A 26,917-nucleotide genomic window follows, 5' to 3' on the forward strand; every position below is an offset into this window, starting at 1 on the left:
CTAGAGAAGAGAAAAAAGTCTATAATAACAATCCTTATAAGGACTGGCTTAAAGGGGCGAAGCAAGAATGCTTTTCATATTCCCCGTTATCTGTAGAGGACAGTGTAGGGATAAGGTGTTATTGAGCTATTAAAGCTCTGATCATGGCAGGAGGGTAACAGCAATAGCCGAGCCTCAGTTAGAACTCATTGGCTACAGCACTGCCATCCATTACCCTCCAAGGGTATTAATCATCTCACGGTCGATTAACCTATAATATAATATAATAATAATAACAATATCTCGTTACTGAATTAATGTTGAATTCATATATTTTCTATGAAAAAGTGTATTGACTCATTATTAAAATACTCTGGATTATTGAAAGTATATGTAAATATTTTAATTTTTTTAAAAAACATATTATATTTGTCAAGAAATTATATTCTTGATTAGTCCATTATGTAATTGTAAGTACACAAAGTTTGTACTTGAAATATCTTCAAGACAATCATTGAAGATACGTGCTAACTTTGCTTACACGTGGATAAAGAATTAAGAATATAATTCCTTGTCAATAATAATTTACAGACTGAGTTTGTTCTGTAATGAACCCAGTGACTATGTGTTCAGTACAGGTAATACAATACTGACCTGTACTGAGTCCATCAGTTCGCCTCAGTCGGTGATCAGCGGTCAGAATGGCGTCAAGTTCCGTATCATTGTCTAGATCAGTCAGAACAGGCTTTTGTGAATTTAGTTGTCTCGCACATTCCCACTCGGCCTAAAAACGAATGGCTAGTGCAACGTAAATTTCTTTTAATACACAGGAAGGGTGTTTGAGGGATTATATATATAATTAAATTACATTAGTTTCCAACATTTAGAGTAGTTTAGTTTATTCCCTTTGAAACAACAATCCGCATGTACGAACAGAAAACTTCGCATGGAATCAACAGCGCAATCAATTATTTCATCAACGGTTATATGGTTTATCAGAATATTCTTAATAATGCAACACATAAAATGCTTCTACTTTAGTTACGTAGTCATTTTTCGATTTTGGAAACGACTGTACTTTTTGGATCACATCGATCCCCTCTTTTTGTGCTGTCAAATCTTTTCTATTCAAGATCAGGAGTGGTGATTCTCTCCTTTTACTAGTGCCTTCTTTTGATATTTCTTGAATTAAATGTTTCGTGTTGTCTGTTTCCTTTAAAAGCGTTGCTTAGCTCAAAGGACGTGAGATAGTAAAGATTGGCTTATTCAAGTTGGGGAAGAGGCTGCGCATGGATAGATTCCTACAAGAAACAAAAGGTATATAAAAGCTCCACATTAAAGTTATTAATCTATGCAAGCTTTTTTGCAGGAATATAATTAAAGAATATCCGCATCTACAACCGATTGCCTCAAGACAATAACTCCCTCTAGGTAGAGCAGGCTGAGTCACAATCTGTTGCTATTTTAAACATTTCAGTTATTGCAATTACCCTTGTGGCAAAAATGATGCTAATATTACAGTTAACATTTGATTAAATAAATTTTTTTAAGTCCAAAAACTCGCATAACGCCCGCCAATTTTATATTAAATTATGTAGCAATAAAATTCACACCCGTATCACTTAGAGGTAAGCCAAAGTAATGACACCGAGTGTTGCAAACAACCAACAAATGAATCCAGTCAAAAATGAAGTACTGTTGTAGGCAAAAGGTGTGGAATAACATCAGTGGAAATAGGTCTGAGGGTTTCTTCTACTTCTGAATTTCATTGAATTTCATCCGTCCTCAAATTAATACCCTAACTCTGCATCAAACGTATTGGGCTATTATTTCAGAGGTGTTCAGCTTCATCTGTCTCGAATTAGGCTCTTTTTTCTTTGTATATATGCGTGTTCCAACTTTCCCTCCATAATTTATCGTACAGCCTTCAACTAAAGTGTGAATAGTTTTTTTTTTAGTTTCTATTGAAAATTTTTAATGTGTCAACACCACATTTTCTTTTTTTTTTTTCACATTTGATCTCCTTTCAAATATTAAGAAGTATATTATTGCACATGCCAAAGGTCTTAGAAAAACGAAAGAAAAGTAGGCGCGTGAAGTAAAACGGTCTTCTCATGGATGATATTGCGATCTCATGAACAGATACTACTTTGTACCATTAGCAAAGACTTCGTATATAAATTCTTCGAGCGTTGCATGTAATAATGTTTTGTGAATGATTCTGCATTTTTAAAATGAATCAAAGAATCATAAGCCGCATTTTCATCACCTCGTTATGATTTTCATTAGCAAGCAGAGATTATTCAGTCCTGTTGCCATAATTGAATTTTATTGATCTCAGACGTTTTCATGAGGAATAATTTGACTTCTCACTGAACTTTGAAAAACAGCGGTGAATCAAGGGATCCCTCCCCACAAAACAAAAACATGGTATTGTGAGTTATAACCGAACTTAATTTAGCGGAATCAATTTCTGCATGTAAAGGACTCGAAACTAATGAGAACAAGATAGTCGAGTTACCTCTAGGGGGCACTGCAGTCACACTCAGACTGCCTTCCGGAAGTACTGGATACTTGATATATACACGATTAACGACTATAAATGTTTATATCCCTAAAGCTAATTTAGGGATAGTAAACACCTTCGGTAAGAAGAACCAAGTTACAAGAATTCCACATTTACACCTCAAGTAGCAACGGAAAACATCCAAGCCTGTATTCAAAGTTCTTCCAGATCCCATATAAGATGTCATAAATGCAATGATTTCTCGAATACATTCCGATAGTTTATTGTCCAGTTTTAGTATTGGTGAAATTAAACATTTTCATTGACATACTGCACATCTTCCTTCCCCAGCTAAGTAAAGTGGAGAATGTATTAAGTTGGGAGACTTCTAGGACCAAAGGAATCAGATCTTTCTTTAAGTTTGCTGCACTCTGTATTTTGCTTAACTTGTAGTGAGAGCACCAATGAGATTGGATGGATCATTAGCCCTGTTTGTAGAAATTTTATTATCTATTATTTTGTCTTTTATTATAAACCTACCGGAATATGTCAAACTATTCTCATTCTAATTGCTTTGCAAGATCTTAATTATTCATTCGGTAGAATTACTAAATAAAATTATAATTATAAAATTATTTATAATAATTATTATAATAAAATAATAAATTAGTATGCTAATTAAATAAACGAATTTTTTTTTATCAATTGGGTTTCCTTTTTATTTCTATCTTTCGATAGCAAAATATTTTGTACTAAAAATGAAAGTGAAATAATTTGTATATTTACAGGTATGCGAATTCTAGTCATGCTTTTACTTGACACGCTTCCTATGCTTGGAAACGTTTTGCTGCTGTGTTTCTTTGTATTCTTTATCTTCGGCATCGTCGGCGTCCAGCTTTGGGCAGGACTGTTGCGACAGCGGTGCTATATAGAGCTTCCGGAAAATGTGTCATATCCAAGGTAAGCCTGCACTCGACTGAAGCACACTTTTTACTGCAGTGGATGCAATTAGAAGTGTAAATAAATATGTAAAAGCATGAATAGTAGAAATTCTGTGAATATAAATATGCCTATATGTTAATGTTAGCTGAGATCTCAAGCAGTCGATCATGATATTATGTTACCTATGCTGGGCCAGTTGAAAATATATTATCTCATGCAACATAACTGTTTTGTATTTTATTTTATTTTGCGCTATTTATGATGAAGAAATACTCATTCCCTTCAGGTAAAATATCAGGAACATATTAAAATCAGATAATTCTTGGGAAAACCTAAGTCAATAATTCCTGTTGACTTTCAAGGTCCTTATAAGGACTGGCTTAAAGGGGCGAAGCAAGAATGCTTTTCATCTTCTCCGTTATCTGTAGAGGACAGTGTAGGGATAAGGTGTTATTGAGCTATTTAAAGCTCTGATCATGGCAGGAGAGTAACAGCAATGTCCTAGCCTCAGTTAGAACTTCATTGGCTACAGCATTGCCATCCATTACCCTCCAAGGGTATTAATCACCGCATCTCACGGTCGATTCACCCCACTTTCAAGGTCCATCTTCATATTAAAATTTATGTATATTTTTAAGTTAAAATTTTGCTGGTATGTAAATATTAATTAATATATAAAAATATTTTATTAAGATATAATTTTAAAATAAAATTATTTTCAAGTAAAAATAAACATGGATTATTATTTATATAAAATAAGTAATTTGTTTGGTTTTATGATGAAAACCAGCGCTCTTGGAAAACTCCAGCAAAACCCATAAACAGAAATTTGGCGAATTATATCGGCTAGGATAGAATTCCGAATTCCTCCCTTGTAAGTCATGTACTATCAAGTTCTGGACCACTTTCGAAACTTTTACGATTTAGACAAACATTGTTTTCCCTACTTCGTATAATTCTGCATATTTATTATTCTTTCTTTTTGAACATAATTTGTATATGAGGACTTATATCGCATCATTGATGGGAGGAAATGAAAAGCTACTAATTAATTTAATAGCTCTCTTCTGAGCATATAATCAAGAATCTGTTCTGTATTTTAGATTTTTTATGGAGAGTAAATAGTAGTTTTAAGACAAAAAGAAATGCCCGAAGCAAAAATATACCTGATTTTTGGATGTATAGTAAGCTACAGGGGTAATATGTTTACGACCAGAAAACTGGAGGGAAAGATTAATATTGTTAATCCCAAACGAAATCCTTCTTTAGTATAAGCAGGAATGAATCTTGCTTGTACTGAAGTTCAGTAAGTTATTGCTCTCCAGTGGGAACGATATAAGGTCAACATTTATGCGCTAGGTATCAAATATTTTCCTTGTTTAGTGCACGTGAAGATTGTGAAATTAGAAAGATGAGAACCAGCTTTTATTATCAAGTTTGCTGTGAACTGATACGCGAAAAGAGGAGAATATAGTAACGCCCAGAACACTCAGTAATCGAGCCTTATTAGAGACTGAAGATAAATCACTCTCATCACTCTCCAACATCACACACCCAAATAAATAAGCAGCTAGTAAGGCAACGAGTGAACTACCAAATCTCAAAAAACAGAAAAGAAGAGTTGAGAATAAAACTTGGTTTAGAAATCCTACTCTAATCTTATTAGGGGATTGCAGTAGGATTTTTAAATTAAACATCCTGAAAATATCAGGAAAAATTTTGAGATCCGAATATCTCTTTGGCATTCAATGGCAAAATTATTCAACCTTTAAGGAATATACGAATGGAAAAAAATATATCATAAAAGGCCACTAAAAGTTGAATTTTGGAACATATTTTGAAAGTATTTGGCGTATATTATTTTTGATAGAAAAGGATGAATAATATCTTTCTGGAAAAATATCAAATTATCGGTTATGCAATTCCTGCATACTCATTTGTTGCCCTTTTTAAACTGGATTAAATTAGATAGACACATTGCAATTTTTACATTTATGTGAACAGAGAGAACAAATATGGAAAACATTTTTGAAGCATTAGAAGTTTGTCAGCAGTTTCAAAATAGTCCGAATCATGTTGTTTATGGAATTAGAGCCAAATGGAAACGAAGGTACTATAGGAAAAAGGTCCTATAGGCTTTATCGTCTCATACTTAAGAACGTGTGCAACAGTGTGATCAGTTTCATCAGAATAACGATGTTCATGTTACTAAACAGTCAGATCATATCCATAAGTCTGCTACAGCGTAGGAAGTAGAGAATTGCCAGAACGTCTATATAACGTTCTGTGCCCCCCCCCCCACCTTCTTGCCAGGTACTTCGTCAAGAAAGGAGGGTATGAGATTCGTAGTCCAAACGCGAAGCAGCAGCCTCAAACTGCAAGTAACAGATGGAACAGCGCATTCTGGTAAAGAACATTCTCTTTGAAAGGCACAACCTGGACATCTCTATTGGAGAAACCAACAAATATTAATTATCTACAGATATATATATATACAGTATATATATTGTATTTTGTAACCAACAGTCACAAACTTTTTCCTTTGTCCCCAAACGAGTTTTTAATTATTGCTAAAACGTAGCAGAAGTGAAATCCATGAAATTGTCATTAACCAGGACCTGCATCAAAATGCGTTTAGTAGAAAAGAAGAGTAAATTAAAAATGAATTAAAACAGAAAGAAGAAAAATATATTTCTATCAAGGCACAGTTACCACTACACAGCTGACAAGTGATGATACACACAACAAATTAGTGAGGGAAATAAACAAATACTAGTGACAAGTACGAAAGCAGACAAAAATTCTGAGTATTTGGTTCAGACTTGATTCATTCCTAATTGTATTAACTCCGTTTACAACTGTAGAATATATACTGAATCTAATTACCGTTTACTTGACGTTTTATCTCTCCAACCTCACTAGATGCCATTTTCATAAATTGGAAAATATATTTACTGAATTGAAACTAGGAATTTTTTTCCCAAATGGTGGAACAAGGCGAAATGGTAAGAGGACATCTCTGGAACTTGCTCATAACAGGTTTTTTTTTTTTTGGAGAATGGCAAGTGAATTCTCCAGTTATACAAGAGTTTATGAAGTCATGCGTTTGACTAGTCTGTAGCTGATCTCCGCATGTTTCAGAATTCATCAGACATCTTGAGAAATATAATAATATGAAAATAAAAACATTGGAACATTATTAATACAAGGAAAAAAATAAATAAAAGAATGTTGCTTTACAAATATCGAGAAAACAAATTCATATTTCACTGTACACCTATTACAATCTAACATAAGCAAACTGGAATAAATTATTCCATATTTTAGGAATGTGTTGACATTGGAGGTGAGATGCGATGATTAAAACCCTCGGAGGGTAATGGATGGCAATACTGTAGCCAATGAAGTTCTAACCGAGGCTCAGCAATTGCTGTTACCCTCTTGCCATGATCAGAGCTTTAATAGCTCAATAACATCTTATCCCTACATTGTCCTCTACAGATAACGGGGAAGATGAAAAGCATTCTTGCTTCGCCCCTTTAAGCCAGTCCTTATAAGGACTAAGGAATGTGTTAGCAGAGTTCATCTCAGATGGTTATGTTGGTCACTTAAACGGAATGAGAAAGGAATGTTAGCCAAACAAGTGTTCTCTGCCAGGATGCCAAGAAAAGAGAGATTCAGAGGAAGACCAAGATATAGGTGGACTGATACAGTAAAAATTGCCTTAGAAGATAGAAATATAAGATCTGATAATATTGGAGCCTTGACAAGTAACAGACTGATTTGGAGGAAAATTGTAGATAGGAAGTTAGTAATGATGTAAATGTTTCATGAAGTACTATCATATCCTGTACACCCCTTGAAGTTACGTCAGGAATTTGATGATGATTCCATATTTATTAATATGGAATCATCAGTTTCCTGATATGTACCCTCAAGGGTTGTTCAATGACGGTACTATATGATTAAGTTTACATTATTATTAATTAAAGTAATAGATTAAAACTAATCTATTACTTGTTTACACTTCAATATTGTCATAGCTAACATTTCATGACTTCTGACTTAATCAATCCATCTTGACTTTGGTCTTCCTCTGGATCTCATTCCTGCCATTTTGACATCAAACACCTGTTTTGCTAACCGTTTCTCACCCATTCTAATCTAAGGCTGTCATACCACCTTACATTAGCGCTGCTCAGACCCTTGAATACTAAAAATGTCAAGTTTCTTTCTAATATATTCATTTATAATATGATTCTGCCATTGCATTGATGAAACGGTTCACTACCCTAATTTTTCTCACAACCCTCATATCTGCGGTCTCTAGTCTTTGATCAAGTGCTTTATTTCTAACCCAACTCTCAGATGTATAACTTAAAACTGGTTTTGAACACTGCCTTGTATATTGCTAATTTGGTTTTTTAGCTAATTTATCTCTTATTCCCTATAAATGTATTCAACTGGCTTTGAACCATACTCGTTTTGCTTATTCTGTTGTCCATTTCCATATTTAACCTGCCTAAAAACTGTGCTTAAATAGCTGAAATATTTTATTTGTTCCATAGGATCTTCATTCAGAATGGAGGTGAAGTTTCAGTGTTCCTGCCTATTTTCATGGTTTTCGTCTTTTTATTGCTGATTTTCATACCAAATTTAGTACAACAGTTTATTAGTCAGGGAATCTTGCAGACTTGTTCTGAATTTATTCAGTAGTACATCATCATCTGCAAAGAGCTAAGTTCGACATCTCCAATTCTAATATCAAGCTTGATGTCACTTTCTTTCAGAATGTGATTCATATAGATGATGAATAAGAGTGCAGATGATGTGCATCCTTGTCTTATCCCTTATTTTACATCAAACCATCTTCCTGTATTTCCTTCAGTTCTGACTGCTGACTTGACTTAAATATAGACTGTGGATTGCTCTGTATAATTTTCCGTTCACCCCCATATAATTGCAGTGTTTTGAAAAGCTTTTCTCAGAGCAACTTGTCGTATGCATTTTCTAGATCTACAAAATTTAAGTAAAAATTCTTGTTATATTCCCATTATTTCTGAACTATTTGTCATGAGGTTAAAATTTGATCTTGACAACCCCTATTTCGCCTGAACCCAGCTTGTTCTTCTCCAATTTTCTCTTTTCAAGTAAACTTGCATAAATCTTACCACGAACACTCAGTAGGGAAATACCGCTGTAATTCTCACATTCAGCTTTATTCCTTTTTTTTTATAGATGGATACCATGAGAGCTGTAATCCAATCATCTAGATTTGACTTTATCAATTATGCAGTGTAACCACTGCAAACTTTTAAACCTCCATATTTGAGCATTTCTGGTCGAATATCATCTACTCCAGCTTCCTTTCCACATTTCAACTTTTTGATGCCATTTTTTACTTCAAGTATTGACATGAACTCCTCTTTGCATTCCTCTTGAAAATTTTCGAGTATGGTTCTGCCATTGCATGGTTCGTTTAATAGTATTTTCTATGTTCTTATCTAAGTCTTCCTATAACTTTTGTTTAATTACTTTTACAGATACTAGTAGCTTAGGTGGCTTATGTTTTTCTCTGTATTCCTTTAGGCATCTGCCAACTTATTTGCTAGGAACTTTTGTTATTCTTCCTTCTTTTCCAGGACTGCTTCTTTAACTTCTTGTGTTCACCATGGTATTCTTATTTTTCTATACTTGTAGGCAACTTCACCACATGCCTCCCCCTCCCCCCTAGCTGAATCAATCAGTGTCTTCTTCAGAGTTAGCAATTGAGACTGCAAGGTTTGGTTCTTGTTTTCAATTTTTTTTAATATTTTCATCAATACTGTTTTTTTCCAGTGTGATAATCATTTTTATCCTACTTAGCACTAATTGATGGTCGTTTCCAATTTCAAATCCCCTGTACATTCTTTTAACCTGAATCAGCCTTATGATGTCACTATGAATAATGACGTATTCACTGAGGCTTTCTTATTTCTTTTGTCTTCTCTCCAGGTGAACTTCTGCACATCTTTATTGTTGGGACATGATGTTAGTAATGACTAATCCGTGTCCTGAGAAGCATTCTTTTATCAAGGACTATTTTTTTCCATGTTCTTTATGTCAACTGCCTGTTCTAATGAATCAAAAAAATTCCACAGAAGGTCCTTGAAAGAACCTTCAGTGGGATCATATGCACAAATAAGTCTCATTGTCCAGTTCCTTATTTTGAAGTTTGCCCACATTAACTTCACTTGAAACTGCCTTCAAATCAAGAAGTTCTTCATCTTTGGTATTGAATGCAATCACCACTCCTTTCTTTCCTTGATCACTGCCTGAATATAACATTCCATACTTATTATCTAGTAAGATCTCACCTGTTTTTGTCTTCTTGGTCTCAGTAATTCCAATTATGTCCACGGGATACTTTTCCAGTTCTTCTGCAAGTTCGATTTCCCGTTCCATCAATACTCCTTATGTTCATGGGTCCTATCTTCAGTTCTGATGTTGGGTTTATTCTTCATCTTCTTCTTCTTCTAGATGTTGAGTTGGAGCTTGTTTCAGTAGTTGACTTTTCACTGTTCGCCTTAGTTTCCTGAAGAAAACAGCGGGGCCTTGTTCAACCGGGCAACGCCCAACTGATATAAAATCTGATGATAATGATGATGCACCATTATATGCATTTGTGGTTTAAGCCAATAGATAGTATAATATGGTCAGTTAAGTCTCAAATTGCCAGCCAATCCTCGTTCGTTCAGTACCCAGATACCTACTAACGGGTTGCACCACTTGAAGACTGAATGTTAGAGCAGAAGCCAGGTTGGTTCTCCGCATTCCTGAAAGGTGATGTAGAGGTCTACTCCCAGTTATTTGGCTTTAACCCTTAAGCGAATCGGTGTAATTTATCAATGCTAATGGTATAATAATAAAATATTATTTATATATATACTATTAAAATTTAACCACCAGCAAATTCAAAAAGTTTCTACATTTTATTAATGGTGTACAATACAATATTATACTATGGTTTATTACTGGTGTTATATAGTATAATATAATTGTATTCACTTCCTTTAGTTGTGATAATTTTTGCGTTTTTACAGTTCCATGATGCCTTTTTACCAAAATTTAGATGATGAATTAGAGTATATATGTAGTTTGGATAAGGATCATGGCATGCATCGTTGTGTCGACCTTCCTCCTGTACGTTATCTAAACGTCACTTGCAATGAAACCGCTGTTCCATTTAGCAATAACACCCCTACTCTCACGTCATGCGTTAACTGGAACCAGTATTATACGAGATGCAGAGCGGGTGACAGAAATCCTTTTCAAGGAGCCATATCATTTGATAACATAGGATTAGCTTGGGTAGCTATATTTTTAGTAAGTATATTATCATATCTCCAAGTTTTCAAAAATAATTAGATTTATTTATATAAAACAATTAAGGAAATTAACAATGCAATATACTTGTAATATTTTTACTCCTTATAATGGCAATTTTTTTTTAAATAGTTGTTTTCTCTATATCGTGAAATATAAATTGAATCTTGATTAAATAAATAAAAATTATTCAGAAATGTTTCACTAAAATTGATTTTTTTCTAGGTAATCAGTCTCGAGGGCTGGTCGGATATTATGTACTATGTCCAGGACGCCCATTCATTTTGGGACTGGGTTTATTTTGTGTTACTCATTGTGGTAAGTATATACGCTCCAGATTCTTTTAATGTCATCGAGTTCATTGTTAATTATTATATTTTATGTTCGTATGGAACAGTGAATGAAATGGAGTAATTCATGGAGTTCATGCAGTTAGCCATCCTAAGTTGATTTAAATCTACTTATACAAGGTATATTATAGTTACAACTATAATATAATATGACTTAAATAACTGCTTATTTAAAAAAGTATAGAGTTTGCTTCAAATATATGTGGTAGTTGTAATAGTAGTCAATGCCTTAATTTTGAATAATTTTTTCAACAGATACTAAATGCTTCGTACTTATTATTTTTTTTACTTTTTTTTGTTCGTTGGTTTAGTTCTTCATATCTCATTATCTGTCAGACCCAAGCAAATGATTTTCGATCATTTTCGTGAAATTTCTTGTCTGAATTGGTAAAACTTTTGCCTTGACGAAGCCTCGTATATGTAAATGATGTATGGATGCCATTATGAGGAGAGAGCACGACTAGTTCGATATATCCACATCATTAGGCAATGTTGTTTGACTGACAAAAAAATTGAAACGTGCATTCGCCTCACTGTAACTGTATTGTTATCCAGATTCTTAAACAAGGCATTTATTATCTAGCCTTTTGAACTTTAGAGAATAAACAATCATTAAGAATATATATTTGTAAATCATATATTTGATACAGATTTTTAGATATGAAAAAAGCAACTTATAATCAGTTAAATAAGTTCCAGATATCGTTATTGACCATGAAGAAAGACAAATTTACAAGAAAAAGTGTAAATCGACGAAGTTACTTTCTTATAACACTACTGTATGATACGTTAATCTTTTGTTTCAGAATAGTATTAGTATTACTTCAATGATAACATTAGTCTTTTCAAAATGATGAAAACCTTTTCGTTTACCAAATATGTATGCAAGTGCTTTACCAAGAACGTTCATTAGACTTGTTTTTTTGGCAAGGATTACGAAATCCATCGTATAACCAAATGATAATTATTATTGAGCAACATATTTTCTTAAAAATGGTGTGGTAAAATTATTACAGGAATTTAAAATTCATAACTCCTATTAGTAGTAAAGCCTCTAATTTTTATTAAAATCTTGAAATTAATAATTATTATATATCATTATACACAGAAAAGATGTGAAAATCTATAGCAGACGAGTCCCTTTGGATTAAAGTACACTTTACAATATCCACTGTATTATTTGTGGATTCAAGGCGCAGTTTCTGTAATTCGTGTATATATTCATGCAGCTATTATAGTACAATAGCTGTACAATAATTGTACATTTATTTTTGTATTTACTCGCTAGATGTTGTTAAAGATTGAATATTTTAATGATAATCAAGCCGAGTACTATATGTTTAAACTAAATAATATAAAAAACGGATTTTTGCTTTAAAGATATTTTATTTCAGAAATATCAGTTGCGCTTCTAAAAAAATCAGGACTACAAAACTGGTTAAAGTACTTAAAATTGAGCCTTTTTTAAAAAAATCATTTTGCATTGTATATCTGTACGCTCATTCTATATCGGATCTACACGGCAAATCAACATTAATATAATGCATCGGTCCCAACCGGCGGTAGTACACGAAAAATAATCAGTAAACAAAATGTAAAACGTTAGTTACAGAACAATAAATGTTAAGTTTGAATCACCGCTAATGGAGACACTTCAAAACTAGCTCACATTAGTGAATGCTGATTGTTGAGGGAGTGGCTATGAACCCTTCCCCCAAACCACTCTTCTACCAATCATTGTCTATTTTAAAAACAAAGGGTACAATTTATAGAAATGGGTTTAAAAGGGGTTCACAAGTGGAAAAACGTTGGGAACCACATGTAATGTTATGAACATTTCAGAACACATAAGTGAATGATAAATCGATCGTTCATAGTTCTTTTAGAATGATTTCCAAGAGGTGGCGCTACTACACTTGTTACGTCATTCCAAACATGGCGACTGTATTGTCCATGACCAAACCACGGGAAAATTAAATGTTTTGAGACGTTTGTACTTCTAAAATGTCAAAGTAATTCAATTAACTTCAGCCACTGTGGAAAACATTTCTGGTTTGGGTGCCATTATTCAGAGCAAATGAAATAAATTAAAGAATACTGCCTGTGATCTACACATTTCGTAAATAAGAATTGTAAACAGTATCATACATCGAAGGCTTAGTGAACTGTCGATCATATATATACGACAGAAACATTTTTTTAAAATAAACTCTACATGAATAAATAAAATAAAGTTGGGAAAAGATGTGACAAAATGGTATAAAGAGGAATATTGTCTATTCGGAAATATTAATAGCATGCTGTGTCAAACGAAAAATGCCAATCAAAACACGTCTCGATTTACTCTCTTAAATACTTCTGTGACCTTTTAAGATTAACGACCTCCAGAAGGACATTATACGATGATTTTTAATAAATGTTACATTAATGGTGAACTTCCCATCAGAGTTATTTCCGGTTAGCTGTCATCTTGTTGTAATTAGTAATTTTTTCCCCTCTTGCAGATCGGGTCATTTTTCATGATCAATTTATGCTTGGTTGTGATCGCTACTCAGTTTTCGGAAACGAAGAAGCGCGAGATGGAGAGGATGCGGCAAGAACGTGCTCACTTCCATTCCAACAGCACTCTGGCCAGCAACGCTGCATCAGAACCAACGGGATGCTACACGGAAATCATCAAATACTTGGCTCACCTATGGCGGCACGCGCGCCGGAAAATAATTCTGTGGTACAGACACATGCGCCGTAGACGGCGGCGTGACGAACTACCTCGAACTATTTCTCTTCGGAGGAAGAAACAACGGCCCCCTTGGAAACCGGGTCAGAGTTCAATGAAACGACGGGAGTCAGAAACTCTGGCGAACAACAACTCGGGGTCCCTGCACTCCAATGAACATTCGTTTGTAAATATTCCTGCAGGTGTCTCCATGGAAACGTCCTCTAGTAGTAGCAGTCCTCAAGCCCCTTGTGCCAGCCCAGAGATATCCGATATTGACCCCGTGTCATCACCGCGTCGCCCATTTACACTTTATGTGCCTCAGGCTAAGCAGGAAGAGTCTTCTTGTGCGAGTGATAGCGTAATTGGTGCTGAAGCAGTAGGTAAGTGTGCTTCGAAACAGCTTCTGCCTCTCTTTTATATACATACATATATATATATATATATATATATATATATATGTGACGTCACCATATTGTTTTTATGTTGATTGTTTACTGAAATATTTCTCTAGAAAATAATAATGAAATTTGTTTTACTTATAAATTTGCATTCAGTAGCGATGACATCCTTTTGCTGGAAAGATCAAGGTTTCAATCCAGTCTTAAATGTGATATTGCAATATCGTTTTTTCCCCTCTGCATAAAACACTGACAGACATGACGAAGATAGGCATAACTTCCCAAATGTAGCATTAAGGAGATTTGAAACGCTATGTTGCTTGGCTGTAAATCAGTATTGACTTGAGGGAAGAGATATTTCACTTATAATTTAATCTACAACCAATTTGCAGACACGTTCTTAGTTATACCCTCTAATGGAAGACATGATTTTCATTCTAGGAATGGAGAGAAGCATAATATCTGGTGATTTCCAAAAAGAGCAGGCGTCACTCTTTTAGTCCTAATTTTTGAAAATCGCTTTAGCAGCCGCCATTATTGTTGCAGCAAGCCGAGAGTGCATTTCTAGCTAGTGTGATTAGACTAAATGAAGAACATATAGACACGGTTCCATGAAAATTCATCGAAAAAACAGTTAATCGAAAGACAATTCGTCGTAAATGCAGTTCATCAAAAAAACAATTCGCCGAAAATTTTAACTAAAATTTCATTAAATTGATCCGGTCAAAGAGGAATTGCTAAATATCATTTCGAAACTTTTTTTCAAAAATATGATAAAAGTGAACCATTTAGAACAAAAACTGAACCGTGCAGACAGCTTCTCGTACCGACAACTTCCACTAATTCCGCTAAGTCAGAGAGTTAGTGTAATACATAATTTGGACACGTGATTTCTTTGATACCCCGAATATAGCTGAACTGAACAGTGAACCGGTTCGACATTTTCTTGTAAAAGTTTCAAATAGCGAATCAGAATCAGATTCGCTATTTGTAATTTTTATTCTTCCCTTAATAATTCTATTTGAATTATTGTGGGATGAATAAAATTCATCCCACAATAATTGCTGTATTGAAGGCGCATATTACTACTAGTAACAATGATAATTATGGAGCCTGCGTAGGCTGGGCCTTTCCTCCTGGAAACAGGCAAATCAGTCCCATGAACAGACAGTTATCGGACAAGAAAGACAATAAGAAACCCCATTGTTCTATAATTATTCCCTATTAAAGTAGCATTGCCTTCTCACTCTGCATATTTGTTCTAAATGGATCACTTTTATCATAACATTTTCGAAAAGTTAAAATTTTCGGTGAATTGTTTTTTCTATGAATCGCATTTTCTATGAATTGTTCATTCGATGAATTGCCTTTTCGATGAACTCTCCGGATACCGGTAGACACAACCGCCGCGACCTCGTGATTGTGATTAGCATTACTGCTTGTTCTACTATGCAATGAATTAACTTCGGGAACAGGCTAGGGGGAAAAAGCGCCTGTAATCCGTGACTATAGTGCAGTATAGAAGTCTTTCTTCTATAGAGAAAATATCCTCTCTAAGTTAACAATAAGTGGCGCTTAGAAGCCCTTAAGATTCACGACCTGCCAAATATGCTTGACTTTCACAACCATAAGTTTCGGATAAGTTGATAAATATCTTGAAATGTTTATTTGGTATGTAAATTGTGTATTTTGTGGTCGATTTGAGGGGATGAAAAAAATTATCAATTTAGTATATGATCATTATACATTTGATAACAAAAAAAAACAGTTTATTCGCGATAGAATTCTATATTAAACCTAAGCTAATAAGTTTATCCGTTACGTTTCTCAATGAATAGTATTATTATTGGGGTGGGAACAAAGTTAGATACAGGATAGTATCTATAAGCTAGAAATGGTGCATTTACCATACTCCACATGTTCAAATTCTGTGTTCCACTTTTAATGCATCACATTAATACTGACGAATGAAACTCATTATACCGTATTAGTTCTTGTATTGTTCTTGGGGATCCTGGAACTACACCAATCACGCCTGGGACAACTGTAACCTGATTTTGGATTACTTCAAGATTCTAGCATCTTAACGACATCAATTTTAAGATGAATGACAAGAAAACTTCTCACCTGCGCATCCTTCTGGGAGTAATTTTTAGAAGAAAACAAAAAAAAAAACAATTTTTTATCTCTCATCTATATTCAGACTCTTATTACAGAAGAATTCATTCGAAATAAACTCTTTTAAATGTAGGAAGGATTCGGTTACTAAATTAAGTGCTGTTTAAAGCGGTATCGTAATTATTAATTTAGCTTCCTTTCTGCACGAACTGCTCACAATTAAATTTTAAAAGCGTTAATGGACAAAGTTTGAATCATGTGGGAATATTTGGGCATGCGCCAGTCTGGGTAAGCAGCCCGCTTGCACTTTTAATATATTAAGGACTTCACTGTAAGCATAATAATACTCAATTATAACGAGAGAAAGAGAAACGTGGCTCGGAAGTCTTAGAATTAACAAACTTTGCTCATTTAAATACAATGGAATTCTTCACGTACTTATTAGTATGTTTGTTTTATTATTATTCAAGAAAAACTCGCGTGGCCTTATTATTAACACTATAAAATATGCGATGAAAATATTTGTGAAAATACAGTGTTTACTACGTTCTGTAATCTCTCAAAATAGTTTGCCTATTTAAACCAAAGGTTTTTAGCTAAGATGGAAATCAGCTAAATAATTCCCGGATGCTGATCTACTATAGAGACCGCAAAACTACAGCTTTTATCTATAAAAGATAACGTCGATCCTAAATGTAAATTTCTGATCCAACAGTAAAAGCTCAGTGAATTTATTTTATAATTATTATTTTTTTTTTAATGATTTTTTCATTGTTATACTATCGGATGTTATTTAACAGTTTGTCCTAACTTTGGGTATGAAATTTTATATTATTCCATTAGATATCACTGAATTATAGCAGTGAAAATGGTGCAGGGTGAAGAGATGGTGCCAGAGTGGATGAAAGCTTTCTGACTGCGCATGTCTATAATCGCTGAATGAAAATTGTTTATAACTAGTGCGTATATTTCTTTTATATCCTACCTGTATATGAGAGATTACGGAACTTACGTTACATTAGTGCAGCTTATCTATAAAGGATAAGAAAGCAGAACCTGTTTATTGATGTTCTTTTTGAACAGCTTTTGTCAAAGAAGATTTCTTTTAGGATGCAATTGAAGTAAGTCCATGAATGAGTGATCATCGCCTAATAGTATTGCTCTCTTCAGGATAGTACCAAGCATTATTGGGGGGGGGGGGTAGGTGCACCATTCAACATTTATGAAGGGTATTCTATATTGGGTGAATTTGGTTTTATATGTAGGTTGTGTGGAATGCATGCCCACGTTTTCAGCCAACAGGCATTGATTTCCATCACGGCCATGGATGTTTATGATCTTGGCCACTGGCCTATTTTTGAAGGCTTGAAAAGGTTCCATATTACGTAAAATAAATAAATATTTTTTTTTATATAAATTCGTTAACCTATCAACGTGCTAATATACACTGTACGAATGTACTACAAGTTCACAACTTCTGCAGGTGAGAGTGTAAATATGTATGTATATAGTGCTGGCACTTCTACATATGAGAAGCAATGTATATAGAGAAAAAAGATGATAGTTTCTTGGACTAGAGGTAAATGTCAGCCTAAGAAAAGAGATCTCATCTTGTCTGAGGATTTGGCTATTATTGAAGCTGAATTGAGACTTTTTTTGCATGACAAAAAACAGAACAGGGCTTTACTAGCAATAAAGTTGACGAAGTTGTGACACTCTATTTGTATTTTACTTTACTTTTGATGAGTAATATCAGAGAAGAATTTGAGTTTAATACTCAACATCTTCGTAAGAGAATATTCACAAGATTTTTATATATAATTATTTTTCTTCTTTGGGTATGTTTTATTTCATTGCATACTTCTAATTCTCGTTCATGTTGAATTGGCGCTTGTTCTAATACATATTAATCATATAATGTGAAAACAATTTCAAAACAGAAATATATGTGACTGTTACAAGCTCTTTCATTCTGAGAAACCGAAGAATTTATTTCTTCTAGTCGAAATACACAGTTAATAAGTTAGGTTGCTGCTTTGTTAAAAGTTAAACATTTAAAAGTACAGGCAGCCATCGGTTTACGCCTCAGTTCCGTTCCTGAAAAAACGGGCGTAAAACGAACCCAATTTTAATGGGAGGTATGAAGTTATGCTCTGCGCAGTCAAAAAATATACACATGAAGTATGCAAAACATTATTATATTTAAAGCTTTGATAATACATACATATATATTTGTTAAAATGAAATTATTAATAACGAAAACAAAACAAAATTACATACAAAAAATACGAAATTTCGAATAGATATTACATATTTCTATGTTGAAGTTTCGGATCACCTGCATGTTTTTAAAAAAAAGTATCCAGCGTTAACTGCGTAGATTTTCTTTTTCTTTCTTTAAGAAGTTCAGTGCAAGTTCGAATAGATGCGATTACACTCTTTTTACACCCCGTTCCCAATCGTGGTCCATTTCGCAGAGTTCATCAGTCAATGTCTCTATGACAATTAAGTCAACATCCAAAGGAGGAGAAAGAAAACGAAGAAGGTCCTCTGAGAGATATGAAAACGTCCGATTTACAGCTTGACTTAATTGTTCTGCTAATTCTTTTAAGTCTTCATTGGAAAGCGGTTTATCATGGCTCTCTAAGACTTCTGTCACATCTTCAGCTGTAATATCGTACAATCCCACCTCTCGCCAAGCTTGGTAACATCTTCAATAGCATTCTCCCTCCTGCTCTAATTCCTCGAAGTCGTGCATAAATGCTGGAAGAAGTTTCCGCCATGCTCCTTTTAAACACTTTGCCGACACTTCGTTCCAAGCTGCCTCGATGTTGTTAATGCCCTTCAAAATATCGAATGACCGCTAATAGTCTTTAATAGTTTTTCCTGAAGTGTCCAAGACTCTTACCATTTCCATAAATGTTATACGAATGTAATAGGCTTTGAAGATTGATATAATCCCCTGATCCATCGGTTGCAAAAGCGATGTTGTGTTTGGGGGCATGTAAACAACCTTGACATCCAATGGTGTTCTTACTTCAGCAAGGTTTTGAGGATGTCCAGGGGCATTATTCAAGAGAAGCAATTCCTTGGCTGGCAAATCATTTTCTTTACAGAAGCGAAGCACGGTAGGACAAAAATAATTTGTGTACTAATCTATAAAAACGTCTTGTGTAACCCAAGCTTTCTTGTTCCATTTTCAATAGACTGGCAGCATGGCTTTTAGACTCTTGAAGGCGCCTGTGAATGGTACACCAACATTGGTTTAAGCTTCAAAGTTCCGGAGACATTTGCACCCAACAAAAGCGTAAGTCTATCTTTTGCAGCTTTAAATCCGGAGCGGAACGTTCTTCACAGGAAATGAAGGTGCGTGATGGCAATTTTTTCCAGTAGAGCCCAGTCTCATCAACATTAAAAATGAGATCAGGAGGATAACTTCCTTGTTCTACACAGTCTTGAAATTCTTTAGTAAAAGCAGCAGCTGCCTTAACATCTGCACTTGCCGCCTCACCACATAATTTGACACTGTGGCACTTACTTCGAGACTTAAATCTCATGAACCAACCTTTGCTTCCTAAAAATGTTTCTTCGCCTCCATCTGTCTTTTTAAGATCCTCAAAAATTGTTTTTGCTTTCTTGAAAAACATTTCTCAGTGGAATGTTTTTCTCATTCAAGTTATCCACCCATAATGATAATTTTTCCATTTTTTCATGAAGTTTATCCCTGCTATAACGTACATGTTTTGCATTTAGTGCTGCCGTAGATTGTTGCGCAGACTGTTTTATTCTATCTGCATTTTTCATAATTGTAGTAACAGTCGATGGAGGTAAGTTCATACTTCTACAGACATTAGCACGTCTGCCCATCTTCCATTTTTCGAATCACCTCCATCATCTTTTCAAGTGCGATTGATTTCCGCGTCTTCTTAACACCAAGTTCTGCTAATTTTTCTGCACTTCTATTATCAGACATGGTATATAATTACGTACTTTATCAATTTAAATACGTATGTACTTAAAAAATATTAAATAGAACAATTAGATAGATTCAACATTAAAATTAGGTTTGATACATATACGTCGTAGTAGCTCGGTAAACACTCAAACACTAGAGTGCCTGCTAGCGTCATTTCTCAGTCAACCACACTACAGTAAGCAAGCACGCGCAGGCAACCGGCGTTATTGTGAATCGGCATAAACCGAAGGCTGCCTGTATTGCTTTTTGGCAGTCAAACGTCGCCTTATATATAATGCGAAATTCGACTTTAATTCCCACATATCGATAACTGTTAACAGTTTAAGTAACATATGAAATGAAAGCATTTTTAAATTAACTCGCATTAATAAATTTCTGGTCTATTAATTAGGATTATGAACTATATTTAAAAAATAGGTGTATTAGCAAGAAACTAGTATTTAGTCAAGAAATATCAGAACTTTCAAAGTAATTTTCAATAATTTTCATTTATCTCTCTGTTTTGCACAATGTTCTATACAAAACATCCTTTGAAAATTGATGAACAGCTTTTGATATAACAGTCAGACATATTACTAAATCATACAATTGTCAGAAAGAAGATGAACATTTTTAGAAAAAAAATAAAGATAAAAATAAATATGTTATTGCTGGAAAATATATTTTTCTTCACTAATTGAGCAAACCAGTACTTCGAGAAACATTTTGAACAAGCAAATTTTACTTACTAAACTGCCTAAAAATATTACGCGCTATAATATATTTTAAACTATAATATAATGTTGATTTATCTTAATTACTAAAATTATTTTAAATGTAAATATTATGTATTTTATATTTATATAATTTATTTTGTCTGGAATTGTTTTGAAAAAAAAATAAATAAAGATAAAAATAAATATTATATTATAGTTTAAAATATATTATAGCCCGTAATATTTTAGGCAGTTTAGTAAGTAAAATTTGCTTGTTCAAAATGTTTCTCGAAGTACTGGTTTGCTCAATTAGTGAAGAAAAATATTTTTTCCAGCAATAACATATTTATTTTTATCTTTATTTTTTTTCTAAAAATGTTCCTCTTCTTTCTGACAATTGTATGATTTAGCAATATGTCTGACTGTTATATCAAAAGCTGTTCATCAATTTTCAAAGGATGTTTTGTATAGAACATTGTGCAAAACAGAGAGATAAATGAAAATTATTTAGTTACTTTGAAAATTCTGATATTTCTTGACTAAATACTAGTTTCTTACTAATACACCTATTTTTTAAATATAGTTCATAATCCTAATTAATAGACCAGAGTGACGTTAATATTTTATAATATTAAACATTATTAAAATTAACTGGATTAATTTTAATTAAACTTTAATTTGAATTTTAAAATTTCTTTATAAGTTTAATCTAAATCCTCACTTTAAAAAGACATTTCAGTAATGAGTTATAATTTGGACTAATTTAAATTAAATATTTTAATTTAAGATTATAATCCTTTTGAATTAATAAAGCATTTCTTATAAAAGATCTTTAAGATTAATTATTACATTCTTTGAATTCGAATAAAATTATTTTTCTTGTAACATTAAAGCTCTTGTGTTTCTGTTGAATATTTGCAGGATGACTAGTTAATGTATATTTTATACTAAAAAAAAAAAAACACTCAATACGGCGGGGGGATTATTATGGATAATACTGACCCGGACAGTGAACATCTGATAAACACATCGGGTAGCAAAATTTTCAAACAGAATGAGCTCTTGGATTTGGTAATATACGAATTAGTGCAGACCCTATTAATTAATTAGAGTTTGTATGCGATAAGGACCCTTTGCTCATGATCATTAGGAAATATCCTAATTTCAAGAACACTAACTCTGAGTGTACGAAGGGGGGGGGGGGGAGTTTTGATAAACACTTAGAACAAAAATGATATTAATTAAAGCAACTGATATAAGCACATAAGTTACCTTCATCACTCTGCTACTAGGATGTAGCAGAGATATTCAGCGATATCGTTTAATAGAAGTGACATTCATGCATGCAAAGAAAGACATCTTACATAATTCAATGTCTAAGTTCGTCAACGGAAGTTGGTATAATAGTAACTCTGGAAAATGCTGGATGAATAAACAACTTCTCAGAAAAGTATACGAAGAAAAATCTATGGAAAATATCAATAGTTAATTTATCAGATTAAGTGTGAAATAAAAACAAATTATTAAATTATAAAAACAAAATTTGACACTAATTAGGACTTCTAAGATGAAAAAAAAAAAGTTTTTTAGGCAAAGTATATTTGTAGAGGAGTCAAGGTTATTGTTTGAGAGCCAAAATTTACCTAATGACGGAACACAAAGAAGAAAATATTTTCTATCTTAAATCACTTGGGAACTGATAAAGTTGAAGATAGGGATGATAAATGTTTGGTAGTGGCAGTTAACAGACAAATATCAGGGTAAATCAATCTTTATGAATTGAAATTGGAAATTTGCATTCCAATTCACAAAGGTGATTGATCGTATAAAGTAGAGAATTAGAGTCTTTAGTGGTATTAATGTTATAAACAATTTCCGTGAAAAGTTAATTAGAAATCGAGGATCATTTAACGAGTAGCTCACAGCATGACAAATCTGCTTACTTTTTTTTATGAAGAAGGCACAATAAAATTAAAACCATGCTAGGACTATTTCCCGTCTTGGATTGTGCTTCTCTTCCTCTTGATGTAAAGCTGAGCGGAGTAGGTAGACAATTTTTAGGATCACTTAAGTGGCTACACCACTCGGCTTCATACAAAATAGGTCTTGACTGTTAGAGAAGTAGAATATTATGAAAATTAAGAGAAGTAAGGTCTTTTTTGTGAGAAGTAAAAGAAACCTCTGTTGTTTTAGAGGCATGGATGGTGAGGTCGATTGAAGGATGATGTGGATATTAGTGTTTGAAGCACTTACTTTTTTTGTGACCCCATCACACGAAAGAGTTTTGTAAACCTATAGTACATGCATACCTTAGGCAGCTAATTATTTTTATTAATTTAATTATTTTGCATTTTTATTTGTTTTTACATATTACCAACATGGAACTTTTTTCAAGCCACTTCAGCCCTCCGATAAATGTAGGAATAGCAGATGAGTTTGAAGCTTGAGGTATTTGAACAATGCAAAGTTTGTTGTAAATAATATGTGTACTTATTAAACTTTTACAAAAATAAACTAATTACTTGCTTACTTTTTGCTCAGCAAAATATTCCAAAATTTTATATTTTAAATTTCTTGCTTTATGGTCCGATTTGGCCCGATCAGCTTAGTCGTGGATCTACTGTAGGTGTTGATTAGTTGACAGTTCTCTGTGTGTCGAAGAAGTTGACCATAGATTATCTTTTCCATCAACTATTGACCTATTGCACATACACATCAGTACTATCTTGAAGTAATGGAGAAAAATAGACATCTGTAGCTTTTTTTGAACTGACTGTATATGGACTTGCTTCCATGCTATTTAATATAGTGTATAGATGGTACAGATGTTCTTAAGAGAAAGTCGGGGGATACTATCACGACCAGAAGCATTTTCGGTACCTAAGTTGTTCAAAATGCTTGAGATACCTCTCTAGCAGACGGATGTTAGTCAAAGTTGAAGTTTTTCAAACCGTATTACATATACTATTTGCAGACATCAGCCATCCTTCAAATACATATTCTAGTATATATCTCATTTGTTTCTGTTCTGTCTCGTGTATTATATACATATCAGCTTCTAAAGATTATTGTAGCTCGATTTAAACTAAACACTGATTCAAGAATACGGGCATTGTTATTGCTCTATGCTGCTTTCAATGGTAAAAATTATCTTTAATGTCAATATTAAACGTAAGAAGTATCCTTATACGAATTCATTAGATTCGGAAATATGCAAATATAATGTAATAGGAAGCCTACTTATATTAATCTCCTGATAAAGACACTTAGGTATGAACAGCCGACGTAATGTATGATGATTTGATGTGAATGATTCCAGTAAGTCAAAGAACTCCGGCTTATCCTTCAGCTCAGAGGACTTTATTTCAGTATTTATTAATATTAAACTCAGTTCAAGGAAGCAAAGCTCGTGCACCACATTTTTATTCACAACCAAAATGCACCAATAGTTTTTAAATTCTTTTGGAATAAAAACTAAATCTCTCCAGGCCTAAACACGAAAACAGATTTTTGCTGCAATCGACACATCACTTTTGATATATTTTAATTCTGAAATTTTAGTTGTTTATTAATTCAGAAATGTTAAACAGTTAATATGGTTCTAAGAAAGACATCCGTTCTTTTATCTCGTTTAGCACCAAAAGAAGCTGAGAACTCGGCATCGAAAGACACTTCATCAGCACAAACTAAAAATCATCAACAGTCATCATCATCACCAGCCCATCATCATCCTCATCACCAACCAACTGTCATTCCATCACCTCGCATTGTGACTGTCCGACCCAGAAATCGTGTACCATCAGGAACCAGTAGTAGCAGTCGACGAACATCTCAATTAACGTGTGCCCAACTTCTCGCTCTTAGCGGTGCTCAAAGTGCAGCTTTAGCAGCAAGTTTTGCAAGTAACTTTGCCATACAGCGATTTTATTCAAACTTTAGAAGAGGTATGCTTAATCCTTAGACTGTTCAACGTAGTTCAATCATATGAGTTGATTTTGATATAGTATATTATTATTGTTCCATTGATATCAATTTTTTTCCCTAACTTTGCACCATTGACTAGGAGAGAAGCATTATTCAGCCCCACAGCTCTTGTTCTATTATCCAGAGAGCGATAAAGACTTCTCTTTGACTCCATCTGAAGAAACGTGGAGCGATTCTGACTTCGATTCAGACAGCATAGATGATGATGACTGCGAACGTCCACATGGAAAATGTTACCGATGGTGGAAATTGCGACAGGCCAACATTAAACATCTTGTTGACCATCGGTATTTCCAGAGAGCAATCCTAGCAGCAATCTTGGTGAACACACTAAGCATGGGAATAGAATATCACGATCAGGTACTAACTAAATTATATTTAAATGATTAAGATAATTAATGTCAATAGTCAGCGTAGCAATATCGATTGGATGACTATCACTTGACACCATTAATTATGCTTAATTCATAGAACTACATTCAATCTATGTTTAGATTAGTCAGGAGTGGAGAAACGTAGATCGTTATATATGTATACTGCCATACCAAAAGTATCTGTATATCTTGGTAAGACCAATTTCAGATGACGTCTTTGAAGAAACCAGTAATGGCTTTTAATGCGATTATCCAATTACATTAAATTGATTGAAATATATCTCATAAAACGTGTAATTTAAAATACTATATAACATCTCTTAATCAAATTTATCCGTTCATTTTGATATAAATTTCTGTAGGAGAAAATGTGTTTTAAAATTCTGACAGTGTCTGTTGCAATATAAAATATATAGCGATATTTGTTGAATAATAAATAATCTTTTCTTTATTAATGCATGTTACATTGCAATGCCCCTCCCCAGACAGCCTTAGAAAAACCTCTGTGTTACTTCGCAAATAGCCATAAAAATGACACAAAACCGGTGCTACGTTTCCAGAGGAAGCAGTAGAAATTAAGCCTGTAAACTCGGGATAACCAAGACATTTACATGTAATTCTCGAAACCGTATATGTCAACAATTGATTTAAATATTGTAATTAATATTGAATATTAATGTTTAAAATCGATTTACTGTAGTGTTTTTGACTCATACTTGGTTTCTATGTCTTTATTTCGTTCTTTTTATTTAGATGCCTCATTCCCTTTAGTTTATGCATTTTTTTTCTTGTTTCATTTTAACGATTTAGCCTGAGGAGCTTACATTGATGGTGGAAACGAGCAACGTTGTTTTCACTGGGATTTTTGCATTTGAGATGACGTTGAAAATCATTGGCGAAGGCACGTTTGGGTATATTAGCAACGGCTATAACGTATTTGATGGAGTGATTGTTATACTTAGGTAAGTATTCTTCTAGGTAATTAAACAAATTTTCTTCCATTCTGTAAATTCTTCGTTAAAAATATTATTATCTGCCACTTTTTATAGATAAATGTAAAAATCTCAATAAAAAAAGTTTACTCAACTTGATTTTCTTAATTGGGAATTTGCTACTATTTTATCGTATAATAATTCCTTTGATAATTAAATTATCCATTTGATAGACATATTATAATCATTAAAAGATTGAATATAAATTTCTCTAAGTAATGAAGCTTTTACATTTTTTTTGCTCTGGTTTTATAGCAAAATGTTTCTAAAAATATAATGTATTTTTTAAAATTTAAACTTATTCTTAAAATAATTTTGAAATATTTGAATAAATTAAAAACATTCTTCATAAAATAAACACACCTTAATTTGATTTATATATGCATGCTATACTATTTATGTTAAATGCCATACTGCTTGTTTTATAAATGCCATAAACCTAAATGTTTTCAACGCAAACAATCTGGAGATCTACAATGGCATAATTTGCATCAAGCAATTGTTCACCATATAATCTAA

General features: G+C 33.4%; 1 protein-coding gene across 1 annotated transcript in view; it reads left to right on the top strand.

Moving 5' to 3' along the window:
- Positions 1 to 26,917, top strand: part of LOC150103071 (voltage-dependent T-type calcium channel subunit alpha-1G-like) — a 156,787-nt gene that overhangs the window by 16,678 nt on the left and 113,192 nt on the right. The window contains exons 3-9 of the mRNA XM_090398087.1: positions 3,274 to 3,445; positions 10,510 to 10,792; positions 11,018 to 11,110; positions 13,647 to 14,241; positions 24,639 to 24,992; positions 25,112 to 25,392; positions 26,217 to 26,368. Of these exons, the coding sequence (XP_090254213.1) occupies positions 3,274 to 3,445; positions 10,510 to 10,792; positions 11,018 to 11,110; positions 13,647 to 14,241; positions 24,639 to 24,992; positions 25,112 to 25,392; positions 26,217 to 26,368 (1,930 nt within the window). The remainder of the gene's footprint in view (positions 1 to 3,273; positions 3,446 to 10,509; positions 10,793 to 11,017; positions 11,111 to 13,646; positions 14,242 to 24,638; positions 24,993 to 25,111; positions 25,393 to 26,216; positions 26,369 to 26,917) is intronic.

Source organism: Typopeltis vanoorti, chromosome 9 (genome assembly GCF_054136105.1).
Source record: "Typopeltis vanoorti isolate ZY-2024b chromosome 9, IOZ_Tvanoo_1.0, whole genome shotgun sequence".
Classification (NCBI taxonomy): Eukaryota; Metazoa; Arthropoda; class Arachnida; order Uropygi; family Thelyphonidae; genus Typopeltis; species Typopeltis vanoorti.